The sequence below is a fragment of the Pelecanus crispus genome, chromosome 8, assembly GCF_030463565.1.
Source record: "Pelecanus crispus isolate bPelCri1 chromosome 8, bPelCri1.pri, whole genome shotgun sequence".
Taxonomy (NCBI): domain Eukaryota; kingdom Metazoa; phylum Chordata; class Aves; order Pelecaniformes; family Pelecanidae; genus Pelecanus; species Pelecanus crispus.
In genome coordinates, this window is record NC_134650.1 from 27,614,268 (window position 1) to 27,633,067 (window position 18,800).

At 38.3% G+C, this 18,800-nt stretch overlaps 1 protein-coding gene across 3 annotated transcripts in view; it reads left to right on the forward strand.

Annotated features, from left to right (window-relative positions):
• The window catches only part of CBFB (core-binding factor subunit beta), a 40,409-nt gene that overhangs the window by 16,640 nt on the left and 4,969 nt on the right, over window positions 1-18,800 (forward strand). For 2 of the 3 annotated variants that reach the window (XM_075715295.1, XM_075715296.1), the window contains 2 exons: window positions 4,627-4,743; window positions 10,559-10,654. In XM_075715295.1, the coding sequence (XP_075571410.1) occupies window positions 4,627-4,743; window positions 10,559-10,654 (213 nt within the window). The remainder of the gene's footprint in view (window positions 1-4,626; window positions 4,744-10,558; window positions 10,655-18,800) is intronic. The other variant, XM_075715297.1, reaches the window with a different exon arrangement.

Consider the following 18,800-nt stretch of genomic DNA (forward strand, 5'->3'; position numbering starts at 1 on the left):
AGTGGGTGGTGAGAACTGTGTGCAACCTCTGGTGGAGGAAATGGCTTGGTTGCTTTAGGGAGAAGGAACATTTTCTGTAACTGCAGGATGTGTGGATGGAGCATACAGATAGCATATCTATAGCATATCAGTTAAATACCCTGGTGTTGTGAGATAAGGATTTACTAGAGGACTAAAATAGGGTGTGAAACTGAGGTTTTGCATCTTGTGCTCAAGTAAAGTAGCTTTTTTTAAAGTCGCTGAGAATTGTCCTCTGTCTGCCTCACTATATTCAAATCAAGCTTGGTTTTTAAAATATGAACAAATGGTGTTACAGGAGCCAAGTCCCTGCCTTTTTTTTAATGACAAAGCTAACTCCCAGTTAGTTGGAGTTGGAGGAGAGGGTTGCTTATTTAAATGCAGATGAAAAGAAACAACAGATTAGTTGAAAGAGTACCAAAGGAAGGTGAGATACACTATATATTGAAGGTGTGGCACCGAGGTCTTTGAGATCAAGCCAGCTGGTAGGCCAAGAAAGCATGAACACAGCTCAACAATTTAGAGCCAAACGTATTCATGCAGCACCTTCTCAAGTTTACCTGTGTTTATGGTGCTGTTCGTCCTCCATCCAGTTAATCTGCCAGGAGATAAGAGTGTTTACTCTTCCTAGTTGTTCATTCAGCAAGCAGAATATTTGTTCTAACACTAAAAGCCTGTTTCCAATGTAAAAGTAACGTCTACTTTTCTTGTTTAAATAATTCTAATGCTACTTTGATTTCTAGTAGGAGTTTGAAATGGAAGATGTAGTTTGAGGTGAAACAAAACTTTTGTATAACAGCCACCTGAACAAAAATTCAGCTGGTATAAGCTAGTAAAAATTGCACATTTCAATATGTTACGGTTTACCTCGGTTTCAAAATCTAACAAACTAATTAGCTTTGGCTGTGCCAGTGTGTGGCAAATGAGTGTGCAAAATGAGGGAGAACTTACTCTCCTCCTTCAACATGTGTATAATAATGCTTAACTTAGGTACACAACCATCTACTGTCACTGTCAGAAAAGCTGTACCTCATTTGGTTTATAGGATGGACTGTACTCTGAAAGGAGGCAGCTGTATAATATTTCTTTTCCTCTTGTATGTCCCTATAATGGTGTTTCTTTATGTACCATTAAATTTGTCCACTGAATATGAAATTGGCAGTTGCCTGACTTCCAACCCCTCCTTCTTCCTGCTGCTCTCTAGTGCTTTTCACCTAAGTGTCTGAGTTTTGCAAGACTGACTTCCAGACATTATTATGAAAAGCACCTGGAGGCATGGGGAGGATTTATAAAATTATATAAATGCAGTTAATCTGGGTTTAGCAACAAAACCTTGAAAGAGTTATTCTAACAAAGACATCCTTTTATCTACTTCTAATCAAATTGTATAGCTCAGTAATGCTAAGGGGGGAGGTTGGGGTCTTCATAGAAACAGTGTGGCTTGTGCCTTTGCTCTTTTACTGTGACTGTCTTAAGGCAACTTTCAGAATAGAGAACTCTGAGAGTTTTTAAAAGACAACTTTGTGCCATAACAGATCATGTGCTCATAGACAAGAGCAGTAACGTATTAATAATTCTGTTAAGTTCGGAAATTGAAAGGGAACCAGCATGGCTTTATCTGAAAAGAAGGAAATACGTGGTTAAACGGTTTTGGCTACAGTCTTAGGTGGTTTCCATTCTCCACAATGAGGAGAGGGGGAAAAGGAGTCTAAATTCCTTTCTCTAAAATAAAGGAAAAAGCACCAGTATGCTTTATTGTGTGTTTTAATGAGAGCAAAGTTCCTGTATAAGCACATGTGATTTCAATATGAATTATACTAAATTTGAGTGATTATATAGTAACTTCAAAACTCAAATATCTTGATAAGGAATTCAGCCTTTCAGAGGTGAAAAATGTTTATTATCTGAATTTTGAAGACCTGCTGAATCCAGTGGTGTAAGGCTTTAAGGGCTCTGATTCAGGAGCAAGGGCAGAGTACTTTATCTTGAAAGGTCAGGCTGCATGCCAGTGGTTCACAGGCTGCTTTGTCAGCAGCTCAGCTGTTGGTCAGTGTGCTTAGGGCAGATAGTAGGCATCAGTAATCACATCGGCTCTGTCAACTTGTTTCCCTTTTCCCCTTTGACTTCTGAAGACTTTCACAGAATTTTCAGGACTGCTCAGGCTTCCAGGTGATGCATAAGGCATTGTACTCGCAGCTGCTGAGGGCTCAGTACTTCATCTGAGCTGCCTACTGTTTGCACTGAGCTACGAAGTTTGCACATGATACAACTTGGCAGTGACCAAGGCAATTGAACAGCCACTGAAACGAGGCAGTTAGTGGCAGCATAATATTCCTAGTCATAGAAACAAATGAAAAATACACTCATTCTGGACAACTTGAAAAGCTAGGTTTTGTCATCTGTGGGAAGCCCTGTGTAACTTTTGATTTCCCAGGCTTTTGTTGTAGGCCAGAAGAACAGGGGAGGCCAGGTGAAATGTAAACCCTAAATGAAGATCAGCAAAATGCTTGTTTGCATCTGCAAAAACTAACTGGCATTAGAGTACAGACTATTTCATCTTTACAGAATCATAGTTATGTTATAGTGCTTTTTTTCTCTTGAATTATTCTGCGTTCTTCTTAGAAGAGAATGACTTTTGATTCTAATAGACTCTTTAATTAGTTTAAAAGTGCAAAACAGTTAAATGCATCTATTAAATTAATGGTGCGTACTTCATTTAATTTTTGTAGGATGAATGAGTGAAGACTGTGCTGAAAGGGAGTAATGCATTTTGTATGTTTGAAATTATTAATCTTGAAATGAGGGCTGTGGGAGGTGGTTTCCTGGTAGTCCACATCTTACTCATGGGGGTTCTGACGCCTCTGCTCGCAAAGGCTGTTGGCTGGTAGATCTGCACCCTGCATAGTGTGCTGTCATCACAGAAGACATAGGTGTGATGGCTTGCGTAGCTAGTCTGAATACAAGGACAGAAAACCACTGTGCTGCTTTTAGTGGAGACCCTGCAGTAGGAAAGCTGATACAAAGAAGATATTATTGAACTAACTTTAGTTTCTTTGTTACTGGGCTACGGCATATTGTACTAATTCAAACTTCTAGAGTATGTCACTTCATACTGAAGTGTGATAAGTTGTAAAAATCAAGCTCAGAGATCAAATGTGGGGGTTTTTTTGCAAACAACATTACTTGTTTGTCAGTTGGTTTCATATTATTTCTTCCCTTTCTTCCACTTCTGGATTGCCTTTCATGTTGTTCAGTGCTTAATTTTACAAGGACAGCCTTTGCATAAAGAAGGCTTAACCTTCCTTCTGTACCTCCTGTAACTCTTTGCATTTCCTTTTTCTGCTTGAGTGACCTTAGCTGGTAAGTGTGGAACTGAGCAGGTAGGCACAGTCGTGGCACTTTGAAATGCACTATAGTGCTAAATATCAATTATACTTTGATGATTTGCCAGAGGATGAAGTTAGAGCTATTAGAGGAGGTGCTGTGTGAAAATTTCTCTTCCTAGCTGGGCCACTCTGAAGGCCAAAAAGGCTCGACAGGATTTTGAATGTCTAGGCAGTCTTTAAATCTGAAGTGAGTGCTGGCATGTATGCATGGTTTGCCTCTCTGGCAATTCAGCATAGACAAACTTCTGTTCCATGAGGGGTTTGACTTGCCAAGTAGGCTGAAATAACTACTGGAGGTTGATTTCTGCACACGCACACACACACACACACCCACCCCCCAGCAATTTAGATAATTTTGCTTTTTTTTTTTTTTTTAAAGTCTGATGTCATTAAATATAGGGTGTCAAACTCATTTAGTGTTGTATTTTGCGTCTTTTTAAATTTCCTGTGTGGAGATTAATCTCTGGTCTTTAGAAGGGGAAATACTTCTGCTTTAATTCACTGTATCATCTACCATTATCTAGATGTAGGGCCTTAAGCTCATGATTATTCCTTGCTGCAGCTCAATGCACAGTGCACATTGATGCTGTAGATGGGTTTTGATCATCTGGTGTTCCTTCTTTTGAGAAGCCTTTCGCAAATGCTAGAATAGACACAGGAAGACTTTCTCATTTTTAGCATGGTGTATATATATAGTGTTATTTTACTAAACTCTGATTAGTTTGTAAATTTGAGGAGGACTGAAACTGGTGCTTGTTCTTTGTTGAAAGAGCTCATGTATGGGGGTGAAATACAGTGCTTCTTGGGAGTAGGAAAGCATGTGTTTGTTTAACCTTTTAAACGTGTTGTAAAGGATCCTCCCTGTCTGGCAGCATGCCACTTCCTTTGTGACACGAAGGTAAGCTGACAAGAAAAACAGTTACTTTAACTGAAAGCAGGAACAGAGTTCTAACCAAATCTTGGTGCACGCCAGTTTATAAAATGAGAACACAGCTTAAATTCATTCCATCTACTACAGTAGGCAAAAGTTACAGTACTCACTTGATTAAAATGAGGTCTTGGAAAGGAGGCAAGAGAAGTTGTTAAGCAGAGTCTCATGTTACCAGCTGGTTTGGATGTTCTTCTAAGAATACATATAGAAGTTTCCCACATCAGTATTTTCATTGTGCAGACGTGTGTAAATGCTTTCAAATTCATAGTATGTGTTTTGCTTTTATTTCAGGTGTACTTGAAGGCACCTATGATTCTCAATGGTGTCTGTGTAATCTGGAAAGGCTGGATAGATCTACAGAGACTGGATGGTATGGGCTGCCTGGAATTTGATGAGGAGAGAGCACAGGTAAGACCAACTGCCCATGGTTACTGTGCCTTAGACATTTGTCCTTCTGGAAGGAAACATGCAGTCAGGTAGCAATCACACATTCTAATTTACTTGTTTTCCATCTTCACTTTGAGTACAAATTCCAAAGCCAATTTACAGTATAGAAGTTCAGAAATATGTGGTTGTATCTAAACCAGTGTTTTAATTAGATCACAATATTAGGGGCAGGGATCATCTGCAGTTTACAACTTTGTGGGTGACTTAACATGATTACTATGCTACAGAGTAGTAAATTTTAAAGTGTTTGAAAAGCTGTGTCTGTAACTTGAAACAATTTAACTGGCAAGTCTATTCTAGCTCTTTAAGGTGGTTTTTGTAAGTAGCTTTTTCTTTTGTTACATATGGGTGGTGTGAATAGGGTTTTTCCATTTGTTCTCTTAGCAGTGGTAGACTGTCTGCTCTAAGGTATGGCAGCTTTTGAGAAACTGACTTCCTATCTGCCTACTTCCTACCACCAAAGTGACTGTCTAGCAGCTGAATCTTTGGACATCCACAAGAACAGAGTAGCACAGAGGAAATATCACGTATTTAAATTTTACTTACACAGCTGTAGGGTTCCCTAATTTAGTCAGACTTGAGACAGACCTCTGTTTTTGAGATGTAGCTTGCTAACAGAGATACTTAACTGATATTAAAAGCACCAGGTTTGTGTGAGCTTCCATACAGATTGCCTGTCTCTGCAGTGGACAGTAAATTGGAGGTAGTAACATCAATTACCAGAGTCATGACTTACAATCTGTATTTTATGGTGAACTCAGCAGTTCATTTCTGTAGTTTGATAATTTAGAAATGTTAGAACTGTATGAAGCCATAGTCTAAAGTGCCTCTGAATACAAGGGTTTGTTAAGCGTGCAGAGAAAAGAAGAAGGGTGAGCAATTTCCTGCAGCCTTTGTTTTCCTCCCCAAGTTCTGTATTGGTACTCTAGCAAATGATTCTTAATAATTTACTCTGCACCTGTATATAGCAGTTTTCTCCTAACTTCTCTCTGAAGACTTCTTCTTTCACCCAAGACCATCGTGACTTCCCCCAAGTTTTCTGGAAATTTGAGTAATTCACTCTGAACTGTTGTTCAATGTCTCTTAAATGGCAGCTCTGTCTTTTTCATCTTGATAACATAATAAAATTGGAGCTTGCTTTATCTCCTTCCTTTTGTTCCCTTAAACTCAGGGACCCAAAACAACTCACTCATCTTAATAATTAAACTGCTTTGCATGACACTGGTGATTCCCTTTGTCTGTCTTTGTTACACCTCATGTATTTTATACATATGGGTGATTTTTGCAAAAACTTATTATTCACACAAACTGTTTGCTTTCCCAAATTACCTTTACTTCGACTTTATGCTCCCCCCACCCCCCTCCCCGGGGGGGTACTAAGTCCTCGGGGGATTGCTTCTGGCAGTTGTGCACTGGAACTGAGTTAAATAAGGATGCATTTTCTATTTCCACTGTGCACCTCTCATTCTCAGCCCTCACTTCCTTGCAGTTTCCTTTTTAGTCATTCTACAGCCACAGTTAGTTGGTCACTATTTAACAGGTAGGAACCCTTTGATTCCACCTAAATACAAAGAGCACTCCTCTATTCCAGGCATGCAGAACTGGAGGGCATATTGATTAATTTGTTTCTGTTCAAGAGCTGGAAGTATTCAAATCAAATTTTATGTGGCCATATGTACAGTTGCAAGCTCTGTGGTGCCTTGCCTTTACCGAACTTAAGAAACCAATTTGCACATTAATGAGATCATGTTAATTGTGACTATGTTCTGGGTTAAATCAAAATACTTTGTGTCAAAACAGTGTCTTTGAAACAGTCACAGCCCTGCATGCTTTCTTCGGGATGCTTAGAAAGAGAGGGAATGCTATTCTGGGAATAGTCCTGCCACCTTTTGTTAATCTGCTAGAAAAGCCACAGAACTAAGCTTTTACTTGATGGCTGCTGTTCGCTGTGGCATTCGCTTCTTCCAAAGCTGGGTGTTGGCATTTGAGCTTTCTAAGTTTCTGTTGCAGCAGCGTGTTCTTTGTAAAGAGAGTAACTGCTGTAGACTCCATTGATTAGAAGGCCTTTAGACTGTATTGGCTTACAAAGCAGTGTCAAATGTAGACCCCTGAGGACTGTGCAAGACAAATCCCAGGATTCTTGATCTATGACAATTAAGTTTGATACAGGATGCTAAGTCACGTGACTTCTGAACTGAGAGGAGACTGATTTGAATGTGTGCTCAGAAGGAGATAGTATCATTCTTTTCCAAAATTGGATAGTTCCTGAAAAAAGTGGGCACCCTTCCAAAAAGGAGGGTGGTCAGGTGACCTGCGGGTTCAATTTTTCTTCTCTTAATTTCCTGATAAATGTTTTTGCATGCTTTTGGATTATTTTAGTTTCCTGATGCGTATACACTGTCTTAACTATACTTGGGAATTCCTTTTTGCTGTCTTCAGAAAGTGTTTGTGCACTGACTGTATGTTTGGGTTGGATTTGGGGGATTTTTTGTTTTGTTTGGGTTTGGGATTTTTTTTTTTGAGGGAACGTATGTATACTCTCAGGTGTCAGTGCTTTCTTGAGTACAGGGTGCTGAGCTGGAGGTATTACACAGTGTGAATCTACAGAGATATGTTTGCACTCAGTTACAGGTGTGTAATTAGTTTTCAGTTTGTGCTTCTCAGCAATTATGAGGAGGTCATTGGTCATCTTATTGGCTACAGTAGTAGCAGTACTTAAGAGTTACCAGTGTCCTAAGGCACTATACAGACACAGAGAAGTAGCTGCCCCCTTGATGTTGCATTGTGTTTTTTATGTATGTGTTTGTTAGTATTGTAAACATTTGGGCAATCTTTTACATTCTTCAGTTTCCTTTTTCCTGTTCTGTCATTTTGCTTCTTTTTTTAAAACTTTTAATATTGCTAGTGGCAATTGACCTAACTGCTGACTTTGATCCCAAAATAACACTGATGTCAGAACGGGTTTAAGTGTCTCATACTGTGCAGTGTAGTGCCTGTGGTCCCCACTGTCTTTTGTAATAAGAAGTCCTATTGTCATTCACGCACACCCCTGTATGCACCCCTTACTCCCATTATCTGGAAGGCTTGCCTTATACAAATGTAATGCTCTTGAATTTTCCTGTTTCTTACCACTTCTTACTAACTAATACTGGGTTCAGATAAAATTTTTCTTTGCTGCCACACTTTGAAAATTATACTATCCTTCACCAGGTCAAAAAATAATTTTAGGAAGAAAAACCACATGCATAACAATAAAGTACATTGATATCAACTTTCAAGCTAGTGTTCTTTCTATTTAGTTCACAGCCCATTAATGTCTTACTGCTAAGCAGTCTTACTTTTTTTTACTAGAGACCCTGATTCAGCTGCTTGTTCAGACTTCAGTGGACTAACACACACAAAGCTCTACATACGTACTTGAATATCTTCCTCATTTTGGGCTGATATGTTCCTTGATTTGATATTTATCTTGAGTGTCATTAAAAAACTGTTTCTATCTTCAGTACTTTTTTATCTCTTCTTTAATAGAGCATTCTTGCTATGTAGATTTTTTGGTTATTAATGGCTGTTCTCACAAAGTCTTCTCCTGCTAGGCTTCTGGAGGGGGTGTGTGAGTGTGAGCCAGGGGTGTGTTTAAGCTTCTCTTTTGTTTTTTGTTTTTCTGGGTTGGGGGGTTTGTTTTGTTCTGTTCTCATGTTGATATGGCTTGTGTCTTGCTTATTATTCTTCTTTTTCTTAGTAGATTCATACCAGGAGCATTTTTATTGATTAAAACTAAGATGGATAAATGATTGGGTTACATACAGCCAAATTAGAGTAGACTAGAATTACTAGATTTGAGTGACATTTGAAAAAAGTTTGTTAAATTCCTGTTGTAGAAGATCCTGAGATGCTTGTTAATTTCTAACACATCACCAGCAGTAGAGCAGATTTTTTTTTTTTTACTTAAAGTTCTGATGCTTTCTTTTTTTACCCTTTCTCAGACATTAGTAAACCAGTGTTTCAGCTGTCAACATGTGTTCATTCTGGATGTCAACATACTGATTCTTCTCCTATGAATTTCTAATTTAGTTTCTTTTGGTTATGACCATTTCTTTAAAATATTCTGGCTGAGGCTATATGTTAGCCTTTTATTTCATGACCACTTTGAATGAAGGAAAAATGCAAAAATCTTTTATAAAAAAAATCTGCTTTCATTTAAGTCTGTTTAAAAAGAAAAAAAAAGAGGGTAATAAAGGCATACATAGCTTTTGTAAATTAGAAATAAGGCAGGTTTTCTGTAGTCATCTGGGAGACAAGCTTATCTATTTTATGTCTATCCTTCTGCATTATTAAGAACAAACTTTCCACTGTCTGACCTTGGTTGCTATGCATTGCATGAACATTAAGACAGCTATAAAGGGCCAAATTCCACTTTTAAAAATAGTAGGTAGTGTTAAAATGTTATCTTATAGGCAGTTTTAAACGTTGCCTTTCAGCATAGCTTTCCGGGGACCTGGCTGTGCAGAGTTATTGATTGGCAGATGTTTGTATTTAACTGTGTTAGGCCACAAGGGGCACTCATTCACATCATTTCACAAAGTAGCTTCAGGGTGCACGATTGTGCCGATGGCAAAAAAAGCAATTTAACATTCTCTCAGACTAGAGATGCTTTATCTTAAATTAAAAAATTAATGCACTTAATCCCTTGGTATATTAAAATTTAGTTGGGTTCTCAACATGTTTTTGTCCTCTAACAGTCAAGGTTAGGATTTTTTTTTTAAATCTATCGACTTGAAAATAACATTTGTGTGTATGTGGGAATCATAAGCTGAGTTAGTAGTAATTATAGCTGAGGAGCTAAGAGCGGGGAGAAGCGATACAGTTTATCCCTTACTGTTTTGTGGAACCTCTTCAGACTTGACTCCCCCATCCTGAACGTTTTAAGAGTCTGGTAGGGAAAAGAGCCATCTGTTTTCATTCTGAGCAAAATATGTGCTAAAAGGTCTTTTTAAGAGAAATAATTTGTAACCCAATTAATAATGGCTTGCATATTAATAACACTTTATTTAAAACCTTTTCTAAGAGAAAACACGATTCAAAGGATTTTTTGAGCATGAATTTATTAAATCTATTCTTGTGCATAAGCCACTGTTGAAAATAAAATAAACAGGGCTGTTGAAAACCTGCAGGTTTCTTCTGCATTGTATGTAAATGTGTACGAATTAGTGCAGGAATAACTTCTACTTTGCACTTTCTTATGCATCTAAATTTAAATGATGCGTAAGGGTTACGAATGTTCATATTGGTGCAGCTTCAGCAGCTTTTGATAAAATGGAGGATTTATTTGGCTTGTAATTTAGATAATACTTCTATTTAAATGACAGAATTAAATTACCATTACCTATATAATGATGCTAGTGAACTCTATCTAAATATACCTTTGAATACCGTCTTCAAAATTCCTTTTATAAGGAGAATAAAATGTATTGCCTCTTTCATATAAATTTTGAGAATTCCTAGCTTTTAAAAAAACAGCACCTTTTTAAACTACTTTTGAAAAGCAGTTACCCTTTGAAAATGTATTTTAGTAGTAGCTGTGTTGCAGCCTTGGTCCTCTCTACTGCATTGATGAAGGTGAGTATTATTTCATTAACCTATATTGGCATTTGCTGGAAATCACGTGTGTTCTAGCAGATTCTGTAGGACATACTTGTCTTTGCTGCCAAATGATCCCTAATGCTCAAAAGAAACGAGGGTAGCCTTTTGTGTCACTCTGTGTCATCTGCTTTGGTAGCAGGAGGATGCATTGGCACAACAAGCCTTTGAAGAAGCTCGGCGAAGAACTCGTGAATTCGAGGATAGAGACAGGTCTCATCGGGAGGAAATGGAGGTGAGGGTTTCACAGCTGCTGTCAGTAACTGGTTAGTACTTTCCCAAAACTTTAGATTGTTTCCATTTATTTGTCTGTTTGTTCAGTGTTGTGTATTTTCTGTTTGCTGTTTGATGTTGTCATATAAAAATTGCAAATTGCATTGTTTTTAACTCTTGTCAAATGAATTTCAAGGTTTTGAAGTTTTAATAAGAATTCTCTGATTTTATCCTTTTTTCCTTTCTGTAGATGGCCTTTTCTGTGGGTACTTAAGTTGTAAGGATATGTTTGTTCACAGAGCTGCCATCTCTCTCTAAGAGGATACTTTAATAGCAGAGAGGGATCTTTTGGCCTATGCGTTTCTCATGAACACAGGAAAGGCTTCAGGAGCTGTGGGCACATAATTTTGTAGCTGACTATCCCATGTTGTGGGAAACGTTACCAGTGAATTTAATCAGATGCCACAGTCTGCTTTCTTGTACAGGCTAGTTTTATTTTCCTCTCACCTTTTTCTTACTGGCAGGGAGTCTTGCTCTGTTTCACTGGTATAGTTCCCCCTATCTTGTTCTTTGCTTCTTTAGGGCACCACAGTCCTGAATCTTGTTCTTTCTTGATGAGAGCAGAAATTATTGGGATCAAGAAAAGAGGAGCCAGAAAAGGGAATGGAAACCAGCTGCTCTGAGATGTCAGAAAGGCAAGAGCTGTAAGAGGACGAATAATACATAAGGAGAGTTGGCAAGTTAAGGCAGGCTGTAGGTCAGGCAGAGAACAGGGAGAAAACAAACACTTTGAATTTCTTTCCCTTACAGTTTCCTACTTCCTGCTTCATCAGTACAGCCTGACTTTACTATAATAAAATGTGATCAATCTGCTAGTTCTCAGGTTTTTAGAAAAATTGATTATTGTTATTGCTGAGCTACTTTTCTTCTGGCATTCTTACTGATAATTGAGATGATTAGACAGACTTTCTTCCCTTCCAAGTACAAATGGAAGACACTGAGCATGAGAATGAGAGGGGAAAAGACAAATGCAGAGAATATCTCTCACTTTAAAGGGATGGCTGGTGTTCGTCTCCTTGTAAACACTAATGTAACCAGGTCAGATGTCAGCTGTAGCAAAGGTAAAATCCTTCCCTTGGAGGCCTCGCTACCACTGGATCCTTGGAGCAACAGCTAGACTACCCGAATCATTCTGTCTCTGTCACAGCATAGCTGGAACCTGCTTGTAAGTTCAGTTCAAAAGGAGGGTAGAATTAACTTAAAGCTGTTCATGAAGATCTGTGGCAGCCTGCCTTAATTTTAACAACACAGTAGGAACTTTAAGCCCGACCTCAATTTACTGCAAGCTTTTCTTGATTTATTTTCCTTTACTGTGTACTTCTTCCCCACTCCTGTTACTACAGAGAAGAAGCCATGTGCTTACTGAATGCTGAAGGTTAAAAAAGAATGAGTCTTCCTGAGATGACTTCTGGAGTTCTGTGAGACTTATAAGTGTAGAAAACACTTATTTGCAGCTAGGATGTGCGAAAACTCTTTCAATTAACAGTGAGATTAAAGTAATATCAAGCATCTGGGGCTTTGTGACAGACATCAAAACTTGTGACACTGAGACACAAAAAGCAACATCCCTGGCCAGCTGCAGGAGCTGGATTCAATAACTTCTGAAAAGACTCTTGCTTTTAATAAGACAGCAGGCAGTTGGTATTAAATTATGTCCTTATTAGCTGCTAGTACCCATTTTCTCTTAACAATGGTCATTATCCCAGCTCTAAAGCACTGGCATAGGTCACCTACAGAAAGGAAGAAAAGGAAAAATCACTGACTTGAAATATGTTTAAGCAGAATGCAAAACATTGTCAAAGGTATTTCAAACTTATATCAAATAGAGGGTTTTAAAAATTGCAATACCTTTTGTTATGCGTACTTTATTTTTTATTTTACTGTATGTGTTTTAATATGTGTAACCAAGAGGTCTTTGCCTCAATTACGTGTAGTTCTATAATTGGTTTTTACATTTCAGTTTTCATTTGTGTGTTTGGGGGAAGACATCCTGGCCACACATCTGGAATGTTTACAGATGAGCTTTTGCACTCTGAGTCTAAGGACTGCATAAAAATCAGGATCTTTTGGGGTAGGGCAGGGGAGAGAGAGACTTACAGTGCATTCCTAAGGAGGAATCAGGTTTCCAAACCATCCATTGTTTCCCTGACTTTCACTTCAGTTGTGTTGTAATGCAGCATTCAGGCAGAATCAAATGAACTTTAATCAGTGAGCACTCACATAAGGTGTTCATGGTCATCATACAGAATTCTCAATAGAAAGTAATGCATAAATGTGCATTCCTGTGTTTGCATTCCTGTGTTTGTTGTATTTATGATGTGTATTGAATTTTCCAGTGCTCACATGCTCCGTCAGGTTGGAAATACGGTTTGTCAGTTGTACCCTTCTGATGATTGCATTGCTGACAGCTATAAAAATGTTAGTCCAGACTGTATTGTGTACTGTTTGTATAATTTCAATAGGTCAAATAGTATCTTTGGTTGCACTGCAGAGATGGTACTTGAAGGTTTTTATAGGGCAGCTAGAAAAGGTGGGTTCTAAGTGTGCTGAGTGAATTTTTATGTATGTTATACTACACACAGATAAAGATCCCCTCAGCATAAATCTTTTTAATGTGATATCTGTGCACCTTTCATCATTACTAAAACTTAAAATTTTTCTTTCCTGCTAAGCTTGGCATGGACAGTAAAACTTGGAATTGCCAGACCTGGAACAGGATCTCATCAGTGTTAATGATTGTTTTAGGAACTGCAACACTGTATAAAATCAGGATATTTCAGACAGTAGAATTACAGCTGAAATGCTTTTAATAGAGACCAGATTCTGCTTCAGTGGGGGAGGGAAGGGGAATCCTGCAATATTCCACCCACTCCTACCCAAAACAGAGGCGCCAGCTCTTTGGAAACATTTATCCTTCCAAAGCCTGGCAGCATATGAAAATGATCACATTCAGTTCTTTATTTATACAGCTTTCTGTGTAGAAAAGATTCCCTATTCTAAGTCTGTCTGTAGACTTTTAAAACAAAGTGGTATATCCTTGCCTAGGAGTGATCAGCAAAGGTTGTTGAAAACGGTTAAAATGGCCTGTATATGGCAGCTGGATATTAGAATGGTGATGCTGGGGGGGCGGGGAGCGTGGAATAGCAAGTGCAGTGACAATTCGGGAATAATCGCTGTACTAATTTTCATTTTTAAGTATCCTAAAAAATACCCAACCAATTAAAAAAACAACCCCAAAAAACAACAACAAAAACCCACCCTAAGAGTGCTGTCAAGTTTGTTTGCCTGCCTTTTATCGCATAGTATCCCTTCCATTGATGACTTCATTAGCACAACAGCTCTTTGTTTTAATGAATGTATTCTCTGCACCTGAGGGCAGAATCAGTAGTGGTTGGTAGGTTGTACTTGAATTTCCAGAAGTGATCATATTTTTCTGCAGTTACAGCACTCTTCTAATGTAAATAGGGTGTGAGTGGATTTAGGAATTTTCATTGAAGTTTTTAAGTGCCTCTGAGTTGAACTGTGTTCTGTTATATTTTTAACATAGTTTCAGTTTCGAATACAAGACGCTTTTGGGTTTTTCTATCAACTTATGTAGCTTGGTCACATCAGATACCGCAAATCCTCCCTCACTGTTCAGGATTCTTTTGTTTCAAAGATGCTTTCGAAGTCAGTGAGTGTTTTTAATTAATGCCTTCAAAATTAATAATGTATTCCAGTGGCTTTCACTTTTACCTTCTCAGCATTCCAACGTTTTTGTAAATGTTTAATGATACACATGAAGAAAGACTTTATCCTCAGTTAAAGACCATTGTAAAAATAAATGATTCTGTGAAGCTTTGTAGCAAACTTGCACTATTTAATGGCTTCATACCAGTCGAAGGCAGAGTTCTCTTTCCGTGAGCAAGTGCCACACCACAGGAAACTTGGGCCACGTTTCCTTACACTTTAGGGGTGTATTCTGGAACTGATGTCATTGAACAGGTATATGAACTTGAAGGATTTGTACGTTTCCATTTGCCAAACTGATAGAAGAGATTGAGGATTCTGAAGGGATATCAGTGAGACAGATACTTAATTTTCACTACCTCTTTATCCCTTTGTGTCTTGGTTGAGAAAGTCAGTCCTAGTGTTTTCTTCTGTTTGGTATGGTTTCAGTATGAATGACCAGAGTTTGGTATCAGGATAAGAAGTGTTCTGCAGAAATTACTGTGAGGTTGCTGTCTAGATGTGCTTGAGTCTTCCAGTAAAAACTTTTGCTTTTTATTCGGTGTTCTGGCTATAGTAGCCTGATACAAAATGTGTTACACTGTCCAGAATAACTTTGAGAGATTTAAACAGCCCCCAGTTGGTGAAATCAGAATACATTGAAAGTAACGGCCGGTGTTCAGTCCAGAAAAGCAGCATGCAGGTGCCTCCTGCCAGCTCTTCACTGGAGCAGAAGGGACAAAGCAGTGGATTTTCAGCAAGAGGATAGAGGCTATCTTGTGTGTTGCTGTGTGCAGATCGTTTTTTGTGTTGGTTTATTTTGTTTAGGCAGACTATGAACATCAAAATTGAAGTGATCTATTTGAATGTGCAGTTTGTCCTACTCTGTTACTCTTGAGCTTAGCTAAGGATATTCTACTGATTGCTTTACCTAGGCGTGAGTTGGATCTCTTCTCAGTTTTCCAGCATAATTTGTTCAACCATCATTTTTGAAATGTCATATTTTCTATTTTGTGTTCATTCCCATATTACTGCCATGCTCTTTATTTTAGGAACACTGAGTAAAGAGGCAGAGTGGTTTGCTCTTCCCTGAAACAGTCTAGTCTAGCAATCTGTCTGTTTGTGGTCTTGTGCTAAATATAAATTACATTAATGGCTAAGCAGAGCCATTTTAGGAAACTGCATGAAATTCCCATTTTAAAAACCTTCATTTTGCTGAAAACAAAACCTGTTTTGAAACTTGTGTTTCTTCCACTAGAAATCCCTCTCAATGCAAAGCACCAAAAAACCCCTCCAACGCCACCCTTTAAAAATTGCTGGAGTAAAAATTTACCTAAGTTTTAAATACTCAGTCCTGCCCTAGGTTTCTACATATTTTCACTGTTTGTTGGGAATTATGAGTTGAAATGGGAGAGATGTATTTCATTTAATTGTGCTGAAGTTGTGAACTCTTAGAAAACAGGATTTTGCTACAGAAATGTAAACAGTTGACAATTGAAACAAAATCAGTAGTAGGACTAACTTTCCTATTCTTCCAAGGTTCTAGACAGTGAAGTTATTCTCCTTTCTTAAAAAAAAAAAAAAAAAAAAAAAAGGAATTTAAGATGAAACTAATAGTGTAAATAAATGCTCTAACTAATTATAAGTATTTTTGTCAAGTATAACTTGCTTCAGAAGAAAATATAATATTCCAATAAGGTCCTGTGTCCCCCCCCATCAAACTGTCTGACTTTTAAGGGTTTTTTTCCCCTCAAAAAATAATCTGGAATTAATTTAATGACTACTAATTGTATGTACCCTCCAAACTGACAATGATGTAAAAATAGCATAACCTTTCATACAGCCTTTTGGATGTGAAAGAAACCCAAACTGTTAATTCTTCATATGCAGTGGGTAGTGCAGACTTGGTATAGGCTTGTGTGTGTATATATATATACGATTTGTTTATATTCAGGATGAATACAACATAATTTAGGCAAAAGCATTAACGTATGTGTGTGAATATGCGTTGCCTCAAAAGGTTCTACAATGCAAGAACAGTACAAGTAGGCCAGTAACGTTATGACTAGATTGTTTCACAACAACTTTAAATAGCTGGTATTTGTGTAAAAGTGCTATGGAATGCATATATCAGAAAAACAATTTGTGCTGTACAGAATCAATGCTGACTGTAGTACAGAGAAGATCAATCTTGCAAATCAGGGAATACTGTAATATAAGCGTCTTTTCAGTCAATGAAGGTTAGAAAGGGGCTGAGCAGCAGAGGAATACTGTCTGGAGGCAATCAATATTAATTATAAATATATAACCTTTATACCAGCCTTCAAACAATACTTTCTAAAAGGGAGCATTTCAAGCTTTTTTCCCTTGGAAAAGAAGTTTTCATACAAAAGTAAAAATTTTAGTCTCTACTTGAAGCTCATAGAGCTATACTCTTGCCATGCTTTTGCCTTTCTTGGCTTGCTGTTACTTTAGTCCAGTTACCAATGTGGTGTACCAGAATCTGTAGCTTCATGATAACATATAAACAGATGCAACTGTTGCAAAGATTTGAGACAAGAGAGTGCATCAGTGTTGGTAAGCAAATTATGCTGCTTGGCCTGGTTGCGCTCTGTAGCTCTCAAGCGGCTGGTGCTGGGAGAGCAGACTCAGCATATAACACAATTGATGTGTGTTTTTAGTGAAGAGTACCTTGTTTCTAGGAAGTAGATCATTGGAAGCTTGATATGAAATCTTGATGGAGGTAGGTGCTAAATGGTTTCTATCTATGGCCCTTGTCAAGAAAATTGTTTATTTTTACTTTCAGCAAGCTTAAAAGGCAATGAAAATGGATGTAGGAATAAAAAAGAGCATCAGGTATAGAGTTCGTAACATGAATCGTCCTACAAGGACTTTAGTGTAACATCCAGATCTCTTACCAAATTTGAGAGACTGTGTTCCATTATTTGCATAATTTAAGTGGTGCTTGACATTATAATTAAGAAAGATCAAGGCTACTTCTTTCCAGGTTCAAGTGAAAAGGATAGGTGATTGCAAAATGGATGTTACGGCCAGCAAACAAAGCGGTTCCAGAGACTGGATCTAGGTTACAAAATCTCATGCTGATAGCTGCACCTGCTAGGAATGTGGTAAAAATCATGTCCCCTACTGACTGCCCAGCGGCTTATAGATGCCATATGTAGTGATGATGGGGTCCCTTTGCTGCTGCAGCTAAAGTTGTTCTGAGAAGTGCAGACTGAGAGGGAGAGTCTCTTTTCAAGCCTCTCAGAGACCTGAAAGCATATAGGATGCTTCATCAGGCTATAACTGTGACCAAAGAAGTTCTATTATATATAAGCTGTCATTCTTCCTGTGTTGTAGTGGCCCAGTTTTGCTGACTTTAATTCTGAGAAGGCTGAGTTTCCCTGCCCCTACTCTTCTATAGAGTAAGGGTAATTGAAGTGGAGGCATGGCCAGCATTTTAACCATGTTCAGATCTCTACGGGAGAGGCTGTTATTAACCAGCAGTTCAGAGAAGAGCTTTCAGTTTGTTGCTCTTCTTGATGTGGGTCTGCCTCAGTTAGCAGGACTAATGTGGAGGTGTGCTTGCTTGATTGTCACTGGTCATTTTTCTGACTATTGCTCTCTTTATTTCAGGCTTTTTTTTTTTTAGAGGTTTTTTTGTCCTGTGGTTGTATGCTTTTTAGAAAAGTATCTGCAATGGGTTCTCGGGGTTTTTTTTTTAATCCTTCTCAGGAGGTTGACAGTCCTTCTAAGAGAATCCAAATGTTCACTGTTTAGTTTTTCATAACATAGCCTGATTTTTCACTTATTTAGTAAATTATAGATGACAGATGCCAAGGCACATAATGCATCTGCTCTGTCTGTTTGAGCAGTATGGAGTTGCCAGAATGCAATTAAAGAATTGCAGTGGAGTTGTCCATGGAGAGACTTTATTTTGGCTACTCTTTGCAACAGCCATTCCTCAAATTATCTCCTTCCCTCCTCTTCACCAGTGTCCCAAGTTATATATGCAGTGCATATTGTTGTTCTTGTGACTTCACTGTGTATATTCAGAGGTCCCAGTTTTGCCTGCTGGTTTTTTTTAAGTGATTCATCGAAAGGGAGGGCCATCTTCATGGCAGCCCTGTCCATCCTTACTAAATTTACCTCCAACTTTCCCAGTTCTGCTTTCTCAGAGCTATCATGTAAACCATGCGGTGGGACTGCATTATCTTTTCCTGATGAACTCATGTGATAAAAGGAGTTGGTTTCCTTAGGTATGTCGGAGGCCTCTGAACATGCACAGGAAGGGGGTAGTTACAAATGCTTTCTCAAAGCCAGCTTAAGGAGTTTCATTGGCACTTTTGAAAGCACAATCAACTGCAGCATGGCTCAGGATTGAGCGGCTGGAGGAGGAG